Here is a 20764-nt window from a genome sequence, read left to right on the forward strand (position 1 = left end):
AGGTTTATTTTAGTGGTGGATTTCACCTTGTGAAATTTGAACGCTTAGCTCCATTTCCATTATCGAATGAGACCAACAAACTTGGCCGGGACAACGGCGGACTTGTTCAGCGACTATACTAAATGGCGTTTACAAGCGCCGCTGACCCTGGCGAGTTTGTTGGTCTCGTTATTTACTGGAAAAAAGTACCACTTTGAAATTTCACAAGGACAAATTCACCGCTAAAATACATGTTTAATAAATATCTAGCACTAATACGTTCAGCCACCGATTTCTGGGCGAGCCTCGTCATTGATGTCACCCCACTTCAGGCTACAGCTGTGTGTGACTGTAAATCCTGAAGACAAAACAGAAAATCGGCCACACTTTTTTTTTCTTTATTTTTAGTTCCGCGCCTGTAAACAATGCTGCAAACTTATTCTTTGTTTTTTCGATACATACACGAGGACAACACATCAAGGCTATTTTTTCCGCTTTCTTATTTAACCACAAGACCAGCAGATGCGGTAGTGGTAGCGATAAATCCTCTCCCATTTCACTTTCTGTGTGTGCACGTAGCAACAAACTGTGCAGCATAGCCATTTTACCTCAATGCCTTATAAATATCTGAACACTGTGGATTATTCCAATGTTTACAACAACCAGAAAGCAGACAGGCAGTTTGCGTAACAACGCGAGACCGTCACATTGATAAACAAAAAAGTGTGCCAGTGAAACGCACTATCCCAGAGACGCCAACTCCGAGGCACTCGCTCTGCGTAGCACAAAAGCGACACGACAGCATACCTAACCAATCTGCTGACTTGTATTCGCAAACAAATAAAAAATAAAGGAACAAAAACATGAACCTTCCTTGAAGTGGCAACTGCAAACGCGGGAGTGCTTTGAAGGCTGCCTTTACGAGCCGTCCGAATCGTATCGCTGGATCGCCCGAATCCAGAGCTGCCGCTTCGTCGAGCGCAGTCTAGTAGAAGGAAACCCAAAGAAGCTAAACCGCGACAACACTTGCTGTCGTTGCTGCAGCCAACAACGAAACAGCGCTAGGGCCTGTAGGAGATCTTCAAAACGCGCGACCACCGCTGCCTCCTGCAGCCCCGAGCCGGACGTACCACGCCACCAAAAATGGCAGATTCCTGTCTGCTGCTGCCGCGCATGCGCCGTGGAAACCCCGGGAAAGGCCCATTCCTTGGGCAGGCGCAATTATACAGGATCCTTCATAAGTGACACCCGTAGGCGCATGCAACAGTGGAGAGTAGACACTGGAGACAAAAGGAGGCCGATAGTGTGTATTCCCTGTGTCCGGGGAACCTCGAACTCGATTAGAAGAGCTTTGATACCTTTGGGAATCCGGACTGTGTTCAAGCCTCCGTACACTTTGGCGAACGCGTTCTCCAAGCCGAAAGACATCACCCCCGCCGACGCCCAGACAGGTGTGGTGTACCAGCTGGACGACTGGGCATACGTTTGATTTGGACAATGCGGCGACCTTGGCTCGTGAGCACCGTTGGGGCCCGAAAGAAGTTCGTGGAATCGTGGTTTATTCGCCGGGACCCCAAGCCGTGCAACACAAACCGAGGCCCCCTACCGGACGTTTACGGGGACTTGTTAGATTAGAGTCGACCGGTTTTGACTCTCCCCACTACCGGGCCAGTTCACACTGATGATGCCACCCAGATAGGTGGCGAAACGTCTGTGTTGTTGTCATATTTTTTTATTGTTGTGTTAAGCCAGTGTAAACTTATTTGATTATGGCTACCCCTGGCTTTTGGACCAAATTTGCACCAATTCTTTCGCACGTGTGAGCGCGACTGGCACCTGTATGGCCAGCGTGCAGGTACTGCGCTTCACGATAGCTGGTAGGCGTTCTGTTTGGGCTACCGAAGGTTTTAAGAAGCGGAAGATGGGAGAATCCTCCTTAAACAACTTCGATATGATCGCAATTGCGCAATCTTTGCCTCTTCACGTCCTCGCACGCAAGCGTTATTGGGACCGTATAACCCGTTTTTCCCTTTGCCTCGCTATATCTCACATCGCGTTTGGGGAGGCTTTTTTCCTCCTCCCTTGAAAAACCGGTCGACGCGACGGGCTGCTCCTTCCACGCCTGAGCGGACTAGGCGGGTTCTGGTCCTACTTCTACAGTAAAATTGAGTTAGCATCGGCAGTACCCTAAAAAGTATTTCGTAGCATGTTGTTGAGCTGAACTGACAGTGCTAAAAAGCTGAGACAACAATGCAATTGGCCTTCATAACAATCGGTGGAATGAATAATTTTCTACGCTGTCTATTGGCGTATTTCCTGTGAAGTGATCGCTCCATTCCTTAAAACGTCCTAGAATTTTAAACAATTCAAGTGTCTGGTAGCGGCTGTTTGCAAGTTCAAAGCATCAAAAATCATGACCAGAGCGGTCGTTTTAATGGTTCGATTTATTAATATTTGCTTACCTGGATTATTTGTTATTTTAATTTTTCAGCGGATGAGTAGACATGCCATAATAACAATGTGGACGTTCACGACCGTTGCTGTGGCCATTTAAGTAAGTAAGTAAGTAAGTTTATTTCCCATCAGCACTAATGGCGGAGGTCGAGAAAAAAAGCTGTAAAGCACAGCCTTGAAAAGGTCCTCGACCTCCTACAAACGCGAAATAGCAGAGGCACAGGAGAAAAAAAAAACACATACAAAAAAATATTTTCCATATCAAAACATGGTTCAAGGTGAAACGAGAGGACCCTATACAAGCACAAAATACGTACTAAGCAAACAAAGAATAAAAAAAAATATATATATTAAAAAATATTTAAAAAAAATATTTCATGAAAGATGAAATCATTGCTAATTTACCTATCTAAGCCCATGAAATATTCTCTAAGTTGTTTTGGTGATATTCTATTCAATTCCAGTTCACTGTCTTCTAACTGGTTCAGCAATTTGGGCAACGTATATCGAACCATCTGGGAGCCGGAATTTGTTCTGCGAGCCACCATCTCCCAAAAGTGTGCATGACGAGGGGGGTAAACCGGTTCTTTTAGATAAAGATTAGCCAAATTTGTAAGGAAACGTGTATTTCTATTATTTTCCGTTTTAAACATATTACTGTCTATAATTGTATAAATTGTATATATTAATAGCGCGGAAAGCCCTGAACAGACCGGCTGTATGGGAGTCAAACAAGACGCCGCCGATGGACCTCAGTATTTTTTTTTTTTTTTTGTAATAAACATATCTTCTCAAGGTTCGATAATTTAGTTAAGCCCCAAACAAGATGGCCATAATTTAAATACGAATAAAACAGGAGAAGTTTAGATTAGTAATTTCACATTCGTTGGCAAAATTGATCGATGGCGATATATCAATCCAGCTATTCGTGACAGTTTGGGAATTATATAATTCGTGTGATTATCCCAGGACATATTCTCAGAAAAGATCACTCCCAAAACCTTAAAATTGCTCACAATCTCAATTGGGGTTGTGTTAAGAGTAATATCTCTCATTATTCCAATCGATTTATTTCTCGTGCGAAAAAGTACGGCTTCAGTTTGTTTATGTTAATTTTTAAGGAATTTTCCCGGCTCCAAATTTCTAATCTCGACAGCGTCAGATTTGCAATGTCCACTAGCACGTCGCGATCCTCGGCCGAGATAAGTAGCGTTGTGTCGTCGGCGTAATTTACAAATTTGACAAAAAACGAGATACGACGTTGCTACTTCTACTCGCTGCAGTCAGCGAACAAAGCCGGCGCGACCACCGTTCTCGTGGTAGCGTGGCCGCGCGGTGGAAGTGCTCTTAGGGCATCGGATCTTTAGTGGCTTGGCACTGTGAATAACTTCATCCCCACAAGCTTACTTTATCAAGAACGCTAGTGAAAACTGTGTCAGCATACCCTATATTTTTCTGGTGGCTAAGGAAATCTCTTCTTTACATGGCTTCATAAAAGACTGCCGATATGTGATCGGTTTATGGCTTATTATTGGTAAGGTGAACGACAGTCTGGCCAAGTGCCTGTTTCTTCAATAAAATCAATTGTAGGTAGCGTCTTTTTTTGTCGTACGTCTTTCGTGCGTGTTATGCTGACGCCTTTACCCTTCAAACGCATAACTAATCTAGCGCAAAGTGAACGCTGCGTCAGCAAGGTGAGCGCTAATTTTAGCACTGACATATGCGCCGAGGAAGTGCTCTGGTGTATGTGTGAGGAGGCCTTCATGATAAATAAATGATCGACCTAGACGACTGTAGATAAACTAATTCCGGTGAACAAGAACTATCTTACGATTGTGTCCTTCACATGCCAGCTGCTTGTAGAAGCCCAAGAATCCTCTCCCGGCGTTGTGGTCGTTCGTGATGAAATGCATCGTAATGCTCCGAGGAGAGTCCTTGAAATCCAGAATTCCTGACAAAATATAAACATAGATATCAGCATTTGAAGGGATATGACGCAGGCAGATGAAATAGCCTAAGACTTATAATTTTTTTTCTGCAGCACCTATATCATGTGCGCTGGTGTACATAGCACACGAGGTGCTCGCCGGCCGGGCCAGCAAGCAGGAGCCAGATGAGCATAGATTGTAGAATGTTGGGCTATGATGTAGAGCCAGTTATAGCATCGGCACATCTGAGACTGTTGGTGTATGCATGGTATAACTTTTTCAAAGCATTGAGGGTACGAATATTAGCTATAAAATTTGATAGGTGTTTAATTATTATTTTGTGTTTAACAAAGATCGTCGTTATCAATTCGATAATGTGTCGCAGCATTCTGTACCAGTCTAGGTTTTAGAATATTATATTTTAGAGCGCAGCTCTTAAGCGTCCATTTCCGACTTGAGTGGCGTCGGCGTAACCGCGCTGTGCATTATGAGAAATGTCCCATAATGCACCATGCGGGACCATCGTGACGTCACGGGGGTCCCGCGCGGTGGGTTATGGGACATTTCCCATAATGCAACGCGCGGGAGAAGGGGAGGAGGACGAGAAGGAGGGGAGGAGAATGGGGAGGAGGAGGAGGAGGGGGAGGAGGGAGAAGAGGAGAAGGGGAGAGGGGAGGAGGAGAGGAGGGAGCAAATGGGGAGGAGGAGGACGAGAAGGAGGAGTAGTAGAGAGAATGAGGAGGTGAGGAGGCGAAGAGGAGGGGTGAACCCTCTCCTCAGTACCCTTCCCTCCTCCTCCTCAAGAGCTGCGCTCTAATTCGGCGTTACAGGGTGTTGTAAACGTCTTTCATATTTATTTGAACTCTTAAAAAAGTGAAAGCCGTTTACGCCGAATCGGAGCGCAGCTCTTGAGGAGGAGGAAGGAAGGGTACTGAGGGCCACGTGTTCTCAGGCGGGGGGGGGGGGGGGTCACGTGAAGGCGGAGGGGGGGTCACGGGACATAAAGGAGAGGGTCACGGACCCCCTCTGAGGTCACGTGACCTCGGGAGGGGGTCACGTGACCTGGGGGTGTCGCGTGACCTAGGTGGAGGGGTCACGTGACTCCCCAGGTCACGTGACCCCCCCCCCTGTCACGTGACCGAAATTTCCCCGCTAGATTTAGCGGGGAAATTTCCGCTAGTTCTAGCGGGAAAATTTTTCCGCTAAATTTAGCGGGGAAATTTTTCCGCAAGATTTAGCGGGAAAATTTTTCCGCTAGATTTAGCGGGGAAATTTTTCCGCTAGATTTAGCGGGAAAATTTTTTCCGCTAGATTTAGCCGGGAAATTTTTCCGCTAGACTTAGCGGGAAACTTTTTTCCGCTAGATTTAGCGGGGAAAATTTTCCGCGAGGTTTAGCGTGGAATTTTTCCGCTAGATTTAGCAGGGAAATTTTTCCGCTAGATTTAGCGGGGAAATTTTTCCGCAAGATTTAGCGGGAAAATTTTTCCGCTAGATTTAGCGGGGAAATTTTTCCGCTAGATTTAGCGGGAAAATTTTTTCCACTAGATTTAGCGGGGAAATTTTTCCGCTAGACTTAGCGGGAAAATTTTTTCCGCTAGATTTAGCGGGGAAAATTTTCCGCGTGGTTTAGCGTGGAATTTTCCGCTAGATTTAGCAGGGAAATTTTTCCGCTAGATTTAGCGGGGAAATTTTTCCGCTAAATATAGCGGAGAAATTTACCCATAATGCACCGCGCGGTTACGCCGACGGCGACGCCGCTCAAGACGGAAACGGGCGCCTAAGAGCTGCGCTCTAAAAGTGGGCCCCCCCCCCCCCCCCCCCCCCCGAGATCTTCTATTTTGCTGGGACCTCCTCTCCCCCCTCCCCCTCATACAGCATTTTGTCATGGGCGGCCCCCCCCCCCCCTCCCCCTGAAGCAGAAATCCTGGCTGCGTGCCTCTTATACATTCATATCTATAGTAGTTCAGACTCGCACATACTGCTACAAAGATATAAGCAGACTATATCCGCCAGTCTCGTTTACATAAGCATTGATGAGGTGGCCATTGGGGTCATGCTCGGGGAAAACTTAGTTTGGTATCTTTGAAAAATGAAGGAAAGCGCGCGCCTATTTTAAATCGCTGTTAGAACCCGCACCCTCGTACTCTTGACAGCACTGCCATATCCGCCAATGAAGAAGGAACCTGCCAAAAGGCAGGTTCCTTCTTCATTGGCGGATAAATGTAGTGTAGATATTCCACGTTAACAGTGGCGAATTTAGCGGAAAAATGTCTCCGCTAGATTCAACAAGAAAACTGTGACGTAATGGAACCTCACGTAAAGTGATACTGTGACGTTGCAATGTCGGGACACTGATTCTCCGCTGTATTTAACGGAGAGATTCAAATCCCAAATTTTAGTGGGCCACGACGTACACACGCGAGATCCGTTACGAAACGTTGCCAGTTATGACTATCGCCGTAAAACATTGATGCACGCACCGTTTCTAAGCTAAATTGGGCATCCCCATTGAAAAGTACTACGTTCCAAGAGCGAGTACATGGTTTGTTGCCCGTTTGCAATCCGGCGCCGCGGTCCCGAACGGAGCTCGAGAGTGGCGAGAACACGGGCCCAGCGCCAGTCTTATACACTCGAAATAAAGTAACCGATTTATAATTACAATTACTCTCAGTTAAAAAGGACATATTACATGATTACTTAAGATGAAAAGTAATTGATCGGTAATTTAATTGTTATCGTTACTTTTTATTATTGATTAAGTTTTCAAAAGCGGCATATTTTACGTTGTTTTGAAAACGGACATTTCGTAATGTCCTTTATTCTAGAAGAATCACCGAATTACGAGGTACTTATTTTTTTAAGTCCCCCAAGTTTGGTAGACCATCCTGCTGGCGGAGACATGTATCCAAATTTTACGTGGCTTGCAACTTGTAGAAACAAAGAAAGCCATTAAAAAGGCGAGGAAAGATAGTAATGGTTACGAGTACTTCCGAAGGTTAGTCTTGTGATTACCTTATGGTATTAATATAAAAAAAATTATTTACAAAAATATCAATCGATTAGGAGTACTTTGATTGCTCTTAAGGAGTAGCGTACAAGTGTGAGCAGCGCTCACTTATTTGGCCCTCCAGCTGTCGGTTGCAGTAGCGGACGTTGTTGATCTCCATGAAGTCGGCGCCGCACTGGCCGTCCGGCTTCTTGTGGGACTCGAGGTTGAACTGGACAAAGGACAGCTCTACCCGGCAGTGGCCCGGAAGCGCCAGCACGCGGTACGTGCACGACATCTGGTTCGGGTAGGGCCCCGGGAAGCCCTGGCTGTAGAACACGCCGCTCCGATCGCAGAACTCGTACGTGCAGGGCACGCCCAGCGCCGGGGCTTTGCCTGCAGGAGGAGCGGCACCAACGGCGTTACCCGTCACCTAGAAGACAAGGCCTGAGCATGACATCCTTGCATCCCGCCCAAAGCCGTGCACGCTGAAGCTTTCCTAGAGTCGCCGCGGCTGACGCGTCCATCTTTGCGTCCTCGTGTGTTAGCGTCGCACTCCTTATGAGACCACACGCACTGGCGACCACTCTGACCCTAGCTACGTCACGCTGCGTGGATATACAAGGGATGACGATTTTTATTTTAGGTGTCATTTTAGGGGCACAGGCTTCTGAATTTATGCAGATACTGAAAGCGGTGCTTGTTGCTCATCACGATTCGAAGAGGTGTTCAGACGAGGTACTTTATTATACATACGTAGAGTAAGCGGTTCTCTTTCGAATCGCGCAATTTATGCTGTTGTAAATGTCGACAAAACGAGCGTATATTCAGTCTGAACTGTATAAACATTAATAGTGTCCCAGCACAAACGTCATTTAGAAGCGCCAAAATAATAATTATTTCGTTCTTCGTTTCGTAACGTTAGGCTTGCGTGTGATAAACTAGGAATTGATAATTAAGAAGTGTCAAGTAAAGGTTGCAGAAATAAGGGTGCTGGAGAACAGCGAGTTCTGCGAAGCCTGTTAGAATTGAGAACCACACACCAAAAAAAAAAAAAAAAAAGGAAACCGTTTAAAACAAACGAACTCTTCCATATGTATATTTTTTTTTTGTTTGTTTGCGCTGTAGATTCTAGGGCTCTGAAGCATTTTTAGGGATTTCAGCTATTCAGGAAAAAACACCAGTACTCTAGATAACTTTACATGTCTTTCCTTGAGCCTTTTTAATCTGTTTACTTGCCTAAGAGCCCTTGAAATGTTTGTTTTGCAGGCGATAATGATTATAAAACAGCTCCGTGAGACGCCACGAAAAGGATGTTCTTTTTAAACGAAGGTGATAACTATATTAGCCTTGAATACGCCATATTGAAGGTAGTTCTCGCCAAGTTCTCACCTTCTAGATATTTACGCAAAACATGGGAGCTTAGCGCCATAAAGAAAAATGTTGGCCAGAGCGATCTAGCACCTAACCTTTCACAAAACTGTTATGAATTTGTTACTGGCATATAACTTCTTAAGATAGACAATTTGGCTATTCGTACTTATAATTTACAGCGAAGAACCATTCACACAGAAACACGTGCACTTCTAAAAAGGAACCACTCAATCAGTGAAAAAACAGTAAGTGCGCAGGCGAGCTGGTGGATGTTAACATCCACCAGCTCGCCTGCGCACTCACTGTTTTTTCATTGATAATTCCGGAAGCAGGCTTATTTCCCTTTTCCTGTGGATATAGGTCCCAAGCTTTCAATTTGGGATTGAGGTCACCGTTTACGGTTGAGGTGAAGACCAGTGTGGGTAGGACTGTAAGGTCCTAAGCTTTCAGTTTGGGATTGAGGTCACTCAATCAGCACTGACTATGAACTCTGTGCTGTATTTGGACTTCTACGCGCGGTTTGTATATCTACCACACTTCGTTATGTTCTCTCTGTTGCTAGGGGAATCAACTCCTTCTAAGCCTTGATTACAAAAGGATTACTATCACAATTTTCGTCAAGCTTCACAATGTCCCCAGGCTCAATATTTTCGCGCTTGAGTTCTTGAAAATTATTGCTTATAATAGTGCAGTTTTTTTGTTTTTTTTTACGTCTGCTGATCTCGGTCGAAATATATATGGGACAAATGGGAACATGTGTAAATGACCGTTTAAGAAAGTGCAACAAGATCAAAAAGCAAATTCTGGAGATGTAATGCACCGTTGCCGGGACTGCGGATGCTCAGTCATTGCTCATCATATTTAAAGGGGCCAAGTAAAAATATTCGCTTCGACTGATTTTTTTGTTTTTACTTTACGGGAGCTAACTGGCACTAGCGGGACACGAGTACACTAGAACGCAACACCATTGGCCAAGAAATTCCTTTTTGCGGTGTCATCTCAAGGACAAAAGCAAGTGTTTTCTTTCAATCTTCCCTTCGCAAAACTTGATGAAGTAGCTGGGGGATCGAAGTATGTCCCTGTGACGACATTTCAACTTCCACTTCAACTTTATTGTTTCTCTCCAGGGGAGAGGGGGAGGAAGAAAAACAAAACAGACTGCTGTCGCTTGACAGAGTTTCTCCTCCCCACCAGCAACGAGAGAAACTATTTTACGTACTAGTCACCCGTAGAATAAGGTTTACATAGGATCAAAACACTCAACATTAAACAAAAACAAAGATATTTCGCGTACATTACGAACATTTTTTTCAGGTTGGAGGTCCCATCAAGAATAGGCACAAATAACACTAGAGAAACAATGAACGAATATCCTTTCTGCTCAAACTCACCAATTCCGTGCCCAGTCTGTGTTTTGTTCATAACATTAGGCAACGAGTACTGCAACATCTGGAGGCCATAGCCTGTTCTCGAGCGAGCCGTTGACCATGTGTTAACACGACGGCCTGCATATGCAGGCGCTCTCCGCTGCATATTGGCGATTGATAGAAAAACAAGTTGATTTTCCTTTACAGACGTTTGATATGTAAGAAGTTCATAATTATAATGCTCTGTATTTGGAACTACATGCAGCTTTTTGAAAAGTTGTAATGTGTTAGCGTTGGACTCCGCATTGGACATAATTCGAAATATTCTCTTCTGGAGAACATGCAAGTGATGCATATTTGTAGCCGTTGTGCTACCCCAAACAAGGAAGCGGTAATTATAGCAAGAGTAAAAGATGAGTTATAATGAAGAATTAAGACCGAAAGGGGTAATATAAGAGGGGATTTATAAATAATGCTCACAACTTTTGAAAGACTGCCAGCTGTATATTGTACTTCGGCGTCCCAGCTCATGTACTCATTATATCACACCAAGAGCCTTCACATTTTGTGCAAAGTCAATATATCGTCCTGGGAGAGGGAGCACTTGAGTAGATGGAAACACTGTATTTTTGGATCGAAAAAGTATTGCTTTCGTCTTATATGTAGTAATTACTAAAGAGTTTGAGATTTTCCAGTCACCTATCTTCTACAAAACGCTATTTGCCTCACATAAAACCTGGTGGACAACTTTCCCCGAAAAGAATAAACTTGTGTCGTCTGCGTAAATTATAAAATCTGCACTGTCGTCTATATTTACTATATCATTGATGTATAAGTAAAACAGAAGGGGTCCAAGGATGCTCCCTTGTGGCACCCCGGACGTCAGTTTGTTTAAGCTAGGGCGCTGATTATTGATAACGACACACTATGTACCGATATTTAAAAAAAAAAAGAGAAAAACTCTCGATCATTGTTGAGGCTACTCTTCGCACCCCACATGCGTTTATTTTTGAAGTAGAGTTTTATAATTTAGACGGTCGAAAACCTTTGAAAAATCAATGAAAACCCCAAAGTAATCAATTTTCTTTCGATGTTGTTTAAAATTAGTTCCTTCTGTTTTAATAGCGCTAGTTCCATCGAAAACTCCTTCCTAAAACCAAACTGGCAAGATGTTAGGATGGAGTGTTTTTCGCAGAAGATGTATAATCTGGCATGTATTATTTCCTCTAGCCCCTTTAAAAACATTGGGAGCACAGAAACAGGTCTATAATTTCCCAGGTGGTTTTTACCCCCAGACTTTAAAATATCCGTAAACTTGCATTTTTCTAGGAAAATGGCCATTTTGAAGTGCCAAATTAAAAATATGTGTTAAAAGAGGAGCAATTGATTTAATTACATGTTTCAGAGGTTTGATGTGAACACCATCTATGTCAGTACTTTTGCTATTTCCGAGGTTCATAAAAACTGATGCCACTTCGTTCGCGTCGGTGGGGGCAAGAAAAAGTGTGTCAGAGACACCTTTCACAAACGGAAATTCATCGGCAGCGTTACCTATCTATACAATGTTTATGAAATAGTGATTAAATATTTCAGCCAACGCCAAACCACCTCTCGTCTCCCCCTCGATGTTAAGCTTCATCGCTGTAGATTCGAAAGGGCCACGTCGCAGAAATGAGTTAAGTTTCTTTCATATAATATCTATTCGTTGCTCATTTTCAAACGCAGCATAAAAATACGTACACTTAGCCTTGCGTAAAGCCCTTGTCACAGCATTTTGCTGCTTTTTAAATAATGCCACCACATCTGGTTTTCCGCATTTAACGAATTTGTTGTGGAGAGCGTCTTTTTTACTTTTCATTTTGATTATCTCCTTTGTCACCCACGACTTTCGAGCCGTTGGTTGTTTTTTGTACGTTTTTTGTTTTCTATATGAAAAAAGTTTAAACTCTTTTCATATATCTTTGTAAAAATCCCAATAAAGTAATCATATGCCTCGTCAGCTGAAACACAAGACAAAACCGTGCTCTAATCAGCACTCCAAATCTCAGCTTCGAATTCATCTAGATTTTCTGCAGTGATATTTCGATAATAAACTGGGCAGTCTTCTCCATTCTTTTGTATCCCGACCTTCGAGTCGACAAGCATATAAATTGGTAGGTGGTCCTTATCGTGGTTCTAAATTCCAATGGCACCTCGGGACACGTGAGATTCGTCGGCATTTGTAAGAAACAAATCAAGTGATGTATCTTTCAAAGGAGTTCTTCGCATGGTTTAAAAATTGGGTTAAAGTATCCGTACGACTGATATAAGGAGAACAAATCTAGCTGTCTCGATGATGAAGAGAGCATATCCAGATTTAAGTCTCCACCCAAGAACAAAGTGAGATTATTTTCACCAATAAACACAAGCAAATCGGCAATGAACTTTAGGAAACAAGAAATATCACCATTCGGAGGGCGATATATCACGCAGTACGTGCACTTCGAATGTTTGACTGTTAAAACTTCATAATCGCGTTGCAATGTCGTGAAGTCGCTAATTTCGGTGCAGTAAAGATTAGTTTTTACATACATACAAACACCGCCTCCTCGCTGTGAAGAGCGGTTTACGGAATACGTTTTGTATGGTTCTAAAATTGGAACATCAGTTTTCTCGTCAGCTCACGTTTCAGTCAACATAATTATATCGAAAAGAAATTTGAGTCCTTTTAAAACGATGATTAGGTCACCATGCTTATTTCGAATGGATTGTGCGTTTAAATGAAAAAAACTAAAGGGCGCACGTGAGCGCTTCGTATACAGTTTCCCCACCTCATTGGGCAGGGGATAAGCATTGCTGTTGTTATAAGACATAAAGAACAGGTAAAAAAATTTAGCCCCGATAATAAGGTAATCCCGAAACACAGCCAGCAGGGGCACTTTATGCTTACCCCGTCAACAGGGATGCCCCGCTCGCGATGTCTGTAATGACTGCTGTTTTGGTAAGGTCCATGATCGTAAGGCACGAGTAGGGAAGTGAGAAGTCGGTGGCAGAAACTCCACCCCCCCCCCCCCCCCCTTTCTTGAGGGAACATTCTGACGGGCGCCTGGAGCGGTCACGGTGTCGGCTAAGGTCGATGAGGATGGCGGGTGGGGGTGGGGGCCTTCAAGTGCCCGGTTTTTTCGTATAGCCCCTTACCCTGGCCAATAGCGAGCGCTCGGCGCGCGCTTGCCGAGCGGATTCTTGTTTCCCTCGCCAGATGAGAGCAATCTCTCCGTGTGCCGCTTGTAGATCTGGAGCCAGTGGGGCGCTCGCCGAGCGGCTCCAACCGCTCCGTGGAAAAGTGGCGGAGCGCGGCGAGCGGTCCGGTGTAGAGTTCTCCGCACAGCCTTTTTCGGAGCAGCGCGATCTGTATTCGTCTCTCGCAACGTTTCAGTTTCGTTATCGACAGAGTGAAGGTGTTTCGCGACTTTTCTGTTTCGATTGCTGGTTGGGCTTTCTTGGTGTGCTTGTTTTCGTTTCCCTCGTCATGACCGACTCGCCCGAGCATACTGTGGCGATGACATCGTTGCAATTAATTTCAGGAGGTCTAATAAAACGCAGTGACAGCGACAAAGATACCAGCTTAGCTCCAGCTCGAGTGACGACAAGGCAGCCGTTCTCGGCGAAGTGTTTGCCGAGTCGTTTGGCTGGCCAGCGAAGAGGCCCAAGATACCGCGTTACGTCGAGGGCGTTGTGCGCACCAATTCGGATGAAGAGCTATAGGTATATGTCGTTTGTTCGTTTTGTGGTCTCTGTAATGTAATTGGAATAATTAGAATACAACACTCCAAATACTCCGCAGATGGAAGTCGCCTTCGGAGATGACGATCGCTTTAGGGGCATACGTGCTTAATATCATTTTACGACTCGTACAAGTACTTCTAGTTGCCTTCATCGGACTTATATAACTGTAAGGAAAAATAAATTGCGTCTTAACGTCGGGGTCACCGTTAATCAAGTAGTAAACAATCACTTTTTTGTGAAAGCATAAAGTTCCAATCAGAACTTCATGCTTTCAGCAAAATAGCAATGGGAACCGCAACTGTTCAAAAGCGAGAGCAGACTCTCTGGAAGCGGTGGCGCTGGGAGCGTTACGCTCGATTTGGTCCGCAGCGCGTGCCATTGAGATGGCCCACGGGACCGATCGCTCACGGAGGCCGACCGCTCGACGACCGCTAGCGCGGACCGCTCGGCATTTGCCAGGGGAAGGGGCTATTAGTCGACCTTCCTTTTACCCCCTCTGCCAGCTCTCTTTGTTGTCCTCCCCGTCGACCCCTCCGTGGTCCCTAATACCACTTGCGCTGCTAGCAGCGTCGTACCCTCCGGCGTCGGTCCCTCCATCAACAGGTGTCCCCGTCCTCGGGTGTTCTTCGCCCACGGAGTGGCCGTCTTCCACACTGCATTTCTCCTCCTCGGCACTCGTCGACAGCGCGCCCAGCACGGAGAACGGATTCTCTATCGGAGTTTCCGCGATGTCCATCTTCAGCCTTTGTCCGGCGGTCGAATGTTTCTCAGCGAGTACCTGCGTCGAGGGACTAGCTTCGATCATCTCCAGCTCCTCCATAGTGGCGCCCAGCTCAGCGGTTCCCATGGTCGCAGCGCCAGTCACTCGAGCCATGCTTGCATGGGTGGGCACACACGCCTCGGCATTGTGCCCGATATAGCGGCATCTGGAACACCATGGTGTCACGCACTGCCTTCGCATATGTCCAAACCGCCCGCAGCGAAGGCAATTTGACGCCCGGCCTTGCACAGACACCAAAGCGTCCGCGCTCAGGATACAGAGGTGAAGTGGGATGTCACCGGCTGACACCCCCTCATGTAGACGCAGACGCACACACCTTGTCGTCGATTCAAATTCTGCGTATCCAGCCTTTTTCCACTTCTCCCTGGTGATGTCCTTCACCTCTCTGAACGATGCAAAAGCCTCGTTAACTTCCTCGTCGGAGATGAATGGTGGCTGCCAATGCATCGTATTTCCTTTTCAGTGCAGTTTGAGTTGATGACCACGCATTTTTTTCCTTTGACTGTTACAGTGGCCTTGCGTGATATTTCTTCCTTGGCTTGTGCGCTTTTGAGGGTGAGTAGCCATACATGGTTGCGGCGGAAAGCGCCAATGACAGTGACACTCTCCTTCCCCCCAGCATTCCATAGAGCCTCTTCAAAATGATCGATGCGGTGGGGCCTGGCACTCGGATCACAGTGAAGAAATGCCGTGTTGAAGGCGTGCTCACCCGTTGGCAGAGGCGGCAGTAACATCCTGTAGGATCCCTCGTTGGTCGGTGCAAGCGGGCTCGCCTCAGCTGGCGACACCGCTCCGTTGGCCGTTCACTTTCACGGAGCTCCCCGAACACACGTCCGTCTCCGACGACAGACATGGAGCGTCTGTCCTCGAAGAATGCGGCTCATAGATTGGACCTAAGCATTGCGTGAGGATTCGATTTGGGCTCGTGATAATCAATAGCTCAAGAATCATTTGGGTATTGGCCCGTTTCCAATCGCTGCAATGAAGACAATAGACGAACCACACGAATGTAAGAACTCAGCGCGTGTCCTGTACCTTGACAACTCGCATCGCGTGGCTGTGAATATCATTGGCGGCATATAATCGGCTCCAGATTACGTGGCCGCTTGTTCTTTCTGTGAGTTGAGCGGGTGAACGCTGTTCGTGATTCTTTAATTTTGTCGGAGAGTTCTATTTTGTGTGGTAAAAAACGAACGCGCGTTTCATAGGGCTTTAACATCAGGAATTCGCTCCAAGCGGTATTTGCGCAAAGTACAAAAATTGTTGCATCGCCCCTTTGACATAACTGAACTGTTATCAGCAAAAACTTTAAACTGCTCACGCGAGAAATCATTGAAGCTAAGAACATTTTGAAGCTGGTCAAAAATTGTGTAACAACCCTTCTACAACCTTATGTGCGAAAGAGTTAATTTACCTAGCCACAAAGAGAAAAGAAACAAAGTGTGGTACATCTGAAAATGGAGTAGAAGAAGGAGCCCGAATACAACAATCACCTGATAGTCAAGTTAGGTACAAAACGAGCGTGTTGGTAGCAGTCATTAAACATGAGGAAGATACATAAAAAGGGAGACGGACAACAATCACTTCCATTTTTATTGTTGTCCGTCCCCCCTTTCTATGTATCTTGCTCGTGTTTAATTACTTGATATAGTCAGCTCTAAAGGATTGATCCCTTTTTGTCTACATGTTTCAGTGTGAATTGTTTTACTGCGCTCAAAATTATAATTGGGCATATCACATCTTTACTGAAAGGTGACCATCTCCTTCATTGGGCCTTTATTAGAGAGAAAGACGATAATGGCCAAAGTAAGCGACATTCAAATTCTCTTACCGAGATTAGTGACCGGCGGGACCCTCGATCCACATTGCACCTGCCTCGCTTTTATGTGGAACCCGGGCCGGTTGGATGAATGGTCCGTACGGAAGCGGAACACCATCTGGGCCGACGTGAACTGCACTAGCTCTGAAAAAAAATGACATTTGTGATAGTGTATGACAAAGCAGAACAATGCATGAAGACGTGGAAAAAATATTCTTGTTGAAAGGTTGCTCCTGTGAACCGCTCTGAAACGGCGCGGGTCAACGCGAATTTCATTTGGAACCTCGCGGACCGCCGCCTTAAAACGTGCCCTGGCTTTTGGATGTTGACTGTCCGGCCCTGCGTAAAGCAATATCTACCAAATAATAAAATAAAATGGTTCTGTACTTTCAAAATCAGGCATAAGGACTCGAGAGCAAACTGCGATTTGATTTTATCCTAGAAGGAAGAGGACTCGGGCGTATCCAATTTTCACCTTTTATGACAGGCGACTTTTGTGTGGCCCTATAGGTGAAAGCAGTGGTATTCTTGCAAATCGCTTGGTGAAAAGGCATTTCCCGTTTGTCGCGTATGGCGAGTAGCATTCCCGCTTGCTATGATTATCTTTTTATAGGCAACTTCTTAATGTGCACTTTGTGTAGAGCACAGACAGTGCAACAAATTGTGCCTATTTGATAGATGAAACTTCGGAATATCTGATCAGCTCATGATCTGATATCTTAATTTTATATCCCCAAGGTGGAGAAGATTTACGCAAGAATACATCTAAAACAGAGCACTACTCGCGCCTTCTGGGCGACTGGTGGACACTAATAAAAAAAAAACTTTCTTCCGGGATCTGATCTTGGGACACCTTTACGGCTAGTGGAAAACGCTTCCAGCTCAGCTAACCTGGAGCTATGCTTCGTTTTACCGTAGGTACAGCCACAGCCGACGCTTCGAGCTGATAGGACCAATCACACGGCATCAAAAGCGAGCCATCATGGTGTTCATCATGTTTCTGTACGTGTTTTGTCTTCGATGAACCAATCATAAACAGAAAAGTCTTAGTGACTTGCGCTTTTGGTCCGCCTTGATTGGTCCCACGACCTCGTAGCGTCGTCTGCGTCTAGACTTACTAAGCTGGAACAAAGCATAACTGTCAGTAGAACAACACACGCTAAAAGTTATCACTTGACTCGAAAATAATCACCGCAGGGTTATATCACACGTTAATGGTATGACATAACGATTTTAGAGAAAACGAACCAAATGTGCGGAATATTTACGCGCGAATAAATTGACTTTACCAAATATAACCGGTCAAAGGATCGAATGCCGGACGCGTATTGGGATTTCGTCACAGTGTAAAACCATAAGGCAAACCCGGGGCTCCTGATTTGCCTTATTTCATGGACGTCACAAAGGCGTGCCGTGGCCTTTGGCACCCAGACGCGAGACGGAGGCTTCATATCTGACTCTACGTGTTCCCTTGGGTTAAAGGGATGCTGAACCAAACATTCCAGCGTCAATAATACGTGGCGCACGATGTTTCCACAAGCCGCCGGTGTGCTCGAGCACACGCAATGAAATTGACGTAATGGTTCTCCATTCCCGCTCAACATGAAAGTGAAACATGTGGGCTCCGCGGAAAAGGAGAAAAGGCAGTAGAAGCGAATCTGGGCGAGTTGGTGACGCATCGGAACGAAAACGCAGCGCAAACAAAACGACGGACCAGTAAAAGAGTATACCCACAGTATACCGCTATCGTATACGGCTATTGTGTGGTAAGCAGTATATCGAACAGTCTGGTAGATGCGTCAACGATAGACTAAGGCAGCATGCATTATATGTGAGATCGTCCCCTGCCGGTCATTTGGCGAATCAGTGCGAGAGGCGTGGGTGCGACCCAAAGTGTGAAGAGACAACAACGATGATTCGACACAACATCAAAAGGACGAGGGAAATAACGGAGGCATTTTATATATCACGATGTAGAAAGGGCACGTGTGTCAGCGCCCCCTCTGTGACTCTATATCAAAAAGAGATAGAATATCTCGGCCAATGGGAACGTGGTGTCTGGTGACGTGGATGTGGTGGATTGTTCGGGTTTTTTCGCGGCCTTCATTTTTTTTTTTTAAATTAAATTTCAGTTGAAATACAGCGCCTTGTCTGTGTGTATACTCTTGTACTGGTCCGTAGTTTTGTTTGCGCTGTATTTTCATACCCAGAAAATACAGGCTTTTCATCTCCACAGTGGGCTCTGGTATAAAGCGCAGGCGATTAAATAATTGGTCTAACAAGCACATAGTTTTCACTTCCTGGGGATGAAAAACCTATCTTCATCATGCTTTGCCACAGAAGCCACAGGTTTCACTGTTATAAATAGAAAACTATAATATAATTTTTTTGGGTGTGCGTGTGCTCGCACTCACCGGCGGCTGCTGGCTCGTGAAAAGATCATGCGCCACTTATTGTGGACACTAAAATATTTGGCTCAGTATCTCCTTATGCGGAAGAGAGCGGAGCTTGCCTCACATTCTTAGGTGAACTGCCTCCAGAGTTTCGCGCGTGCACGGATGCAGGTTCAAAAATTTGCTTACGCGTCCCTATCGGAACCGAGCATCTGCTTGTGTGCTTCCCCGAACGATTATTGTAATGAGCCGTCGCTTTTAGCGCGCACGCTGTGATCCACTAAAACGGTCCGCGTAAGATCGCCAGCCATTGTGTCGCCTCCGTCCTGCGTGATCCGCCGCGGTCGAGTTACGTGGCCTTGACGTCATTTTTCCGCATTTTGCTACACCACGTGACACGGAGTTCACTGCTCAGTTTTTTTGTCACCAGCCACCTTATTTCAAACTACAGGCACGACTGGTCACGCTTGCCTACTGCTCTCAAACGAGCGGGACGTTTAAATCAATCAATCATGGCCCGAGATCCGCCCCATGGTTTTATTTTACCTGGATAGCCCAATAAGTCACCCGGACCAAGCTTTTCAGCGGCCTTGAGCCACTTAGAGCGTAGAGTGTGCGAGCTGCCTTCCATTTCAGGGGGAAGTCAATAGATCTATCTCTAAATTACCCAAGCAACGAGGAGAATGCTGGGAATGTGTATCTACACCCGCCGCATGCGATCGTCTTCCGCGCATAAACTATTCCCAATAAGTACCCAAAATAAGGCGTTGACGAAAGGGCGTGCAAGATGTGATATCTTTTAGGCTTCTGCTTTAGAACACATAGTGATACAGATGTCAGAACGTGCATCGTACGTAACTACACTCGCAGCATGCTCCTTGGTACATGGATAATTTAGCAATGGTTGTATTTAGTATTGCCTGCAGCAGATCAAGTAAAATCTTGCGCTGTTCTTTTTAAATCAAAGAAAACACACATATAGAACATATTTAAGTGCGTGATGGACGCAAACGGGATAAAGCTATTTTTAGGATATGCGGTAAATGTCCTCGAACCACTTAATGGTGTCACAGAAAAAGTGGATATCTTCCTAAATCAATATAGTTCTAGCTTCTTAGTAAATTTGTGTTGAAAACGTTTTGTGTTAGTTATTTGACATTTAAGTGGAACCGAAGGCAAGAGAAAAACCAGCTGCGGGGCAGTATGTTATGCAGCCTTGGGTAAATCACGCCCGCACGGTGCGCCGATGACACCATCAGTGCTTTCTTAGCGGTCCCAGTTAAATCGACGTCAGAAGTTGGTCAACGGACGAGTTTACAAAGGTATGGATACGCCATGCAGATGTAGCCAATGCTGATACCACACGACGACTCAAACATAAAACTCCGAAAGTCGATCAAAAAATTACTCTCCAGATTCGTCGATATGTGCGTGTCTTTCACAGAGCTATTCAGGTAGCTTAGCGTGCTGGGGATAGCCAGCGAGATAATCATAAATAGGGATGTAAGGTAACGTTCCCTCCAAAATGAAAGGCAAATAAGGCTTTACCTACTTTTTGAGTCGGGAGGAAGGGACCCGCAGACGCGTTCACCATCGAGTTCTAGAAAGTCTGCCGAGCATTCCTGATTTTTTTCAATGTCGAAGTCAAGGAACGTCAGCTCGAGGCTGCAGATGTCATGTGAAACCTGGAAAAGTACTGTATATAAATTCAAGCATTCACCAATGCCTCACAAAATACGCCACTATACTTGTTTTCACCTCAAGAACCGTAGTAAAAAAATTCCGGCTAGTCGCGGAACATTACTAATTTCCCCTTTTATGTGGATAACTAAGCTATATGTTGCTGCATTTTAGATAAGGTAACTGTTATCTTATCAAGATGTACATGTTTCATACGCCAAAAGAATCGCTTCCACC

At 45.4% G+C, this 20764-nt stretch overlaps 2 protein-coding genes across 2 annotated transcripts in view; both read right to left on the reverse strand.

The window, feature by feature from the left end:
• The window catches only part of LOC121837353 (cubilin-like), a 61440-nt gene extending 44402 nt beyond the window's left edge, over positions 1-17038 (reverse strand). Inside the window, exons 1-4 of the mRNA XM_042292947.1 lie at positions 16930-17038; positions 16467-16598; positions 7478-7744; positions 4265-4384 (exon numbers count right to left, since the gene is read on the reverse strand). Of these exons, the coding sequence (XP_042148881.1) occupies positions 4265-4384; positions 7478-7744; positions 16467-16598; positions 16930-17038 (628 nt within the window). The remainder of the gene's footprint in view (positions 1-4264; positions 4385-7477; positions 7745-16466; positions 16599-16929) is intronic.
• Positions 17039-20148: 3110 nt separating this feature from the next.
• Positions 20149-20764, reverse strand: part of LOC8051371 (bone morphogenetic protein 1) — a 61482-nt gene continuing 60866 nt past the window's right edge. Inside the window, exons 9-10 of the mRNA XM_042292948.1 lie at positions 20396-20532; positions 20149-20314 (exon numbers count right to left, since the gene is read on the reverse strand). Coding sequence (XP_042148882.1) covers positions 20149-20314; positions 20396-20532 — 303 coding nt within the window. The remainder of the gene's footprint in view (positions 20315-20395; positions 20533-20764) is intronic.

Source organism: Ixodes scapularis, unplaced genomic scaffold (genome assembly GCF_016920785.2).
Source record: "Ixodes scapularis isolate PalLabHiFi unplaced genomic scaffold, ASM1692078v2 PGA_scaffold3__209_contigs__length_174095766, whole genome shotgun sequence".
NCBI classification, from domain to species: Eukaryota; Metazoa; Arthropoda; class Arachnida; order Ixodida; family Ixodidae; genus Ixodes; species Ixodes scapularis.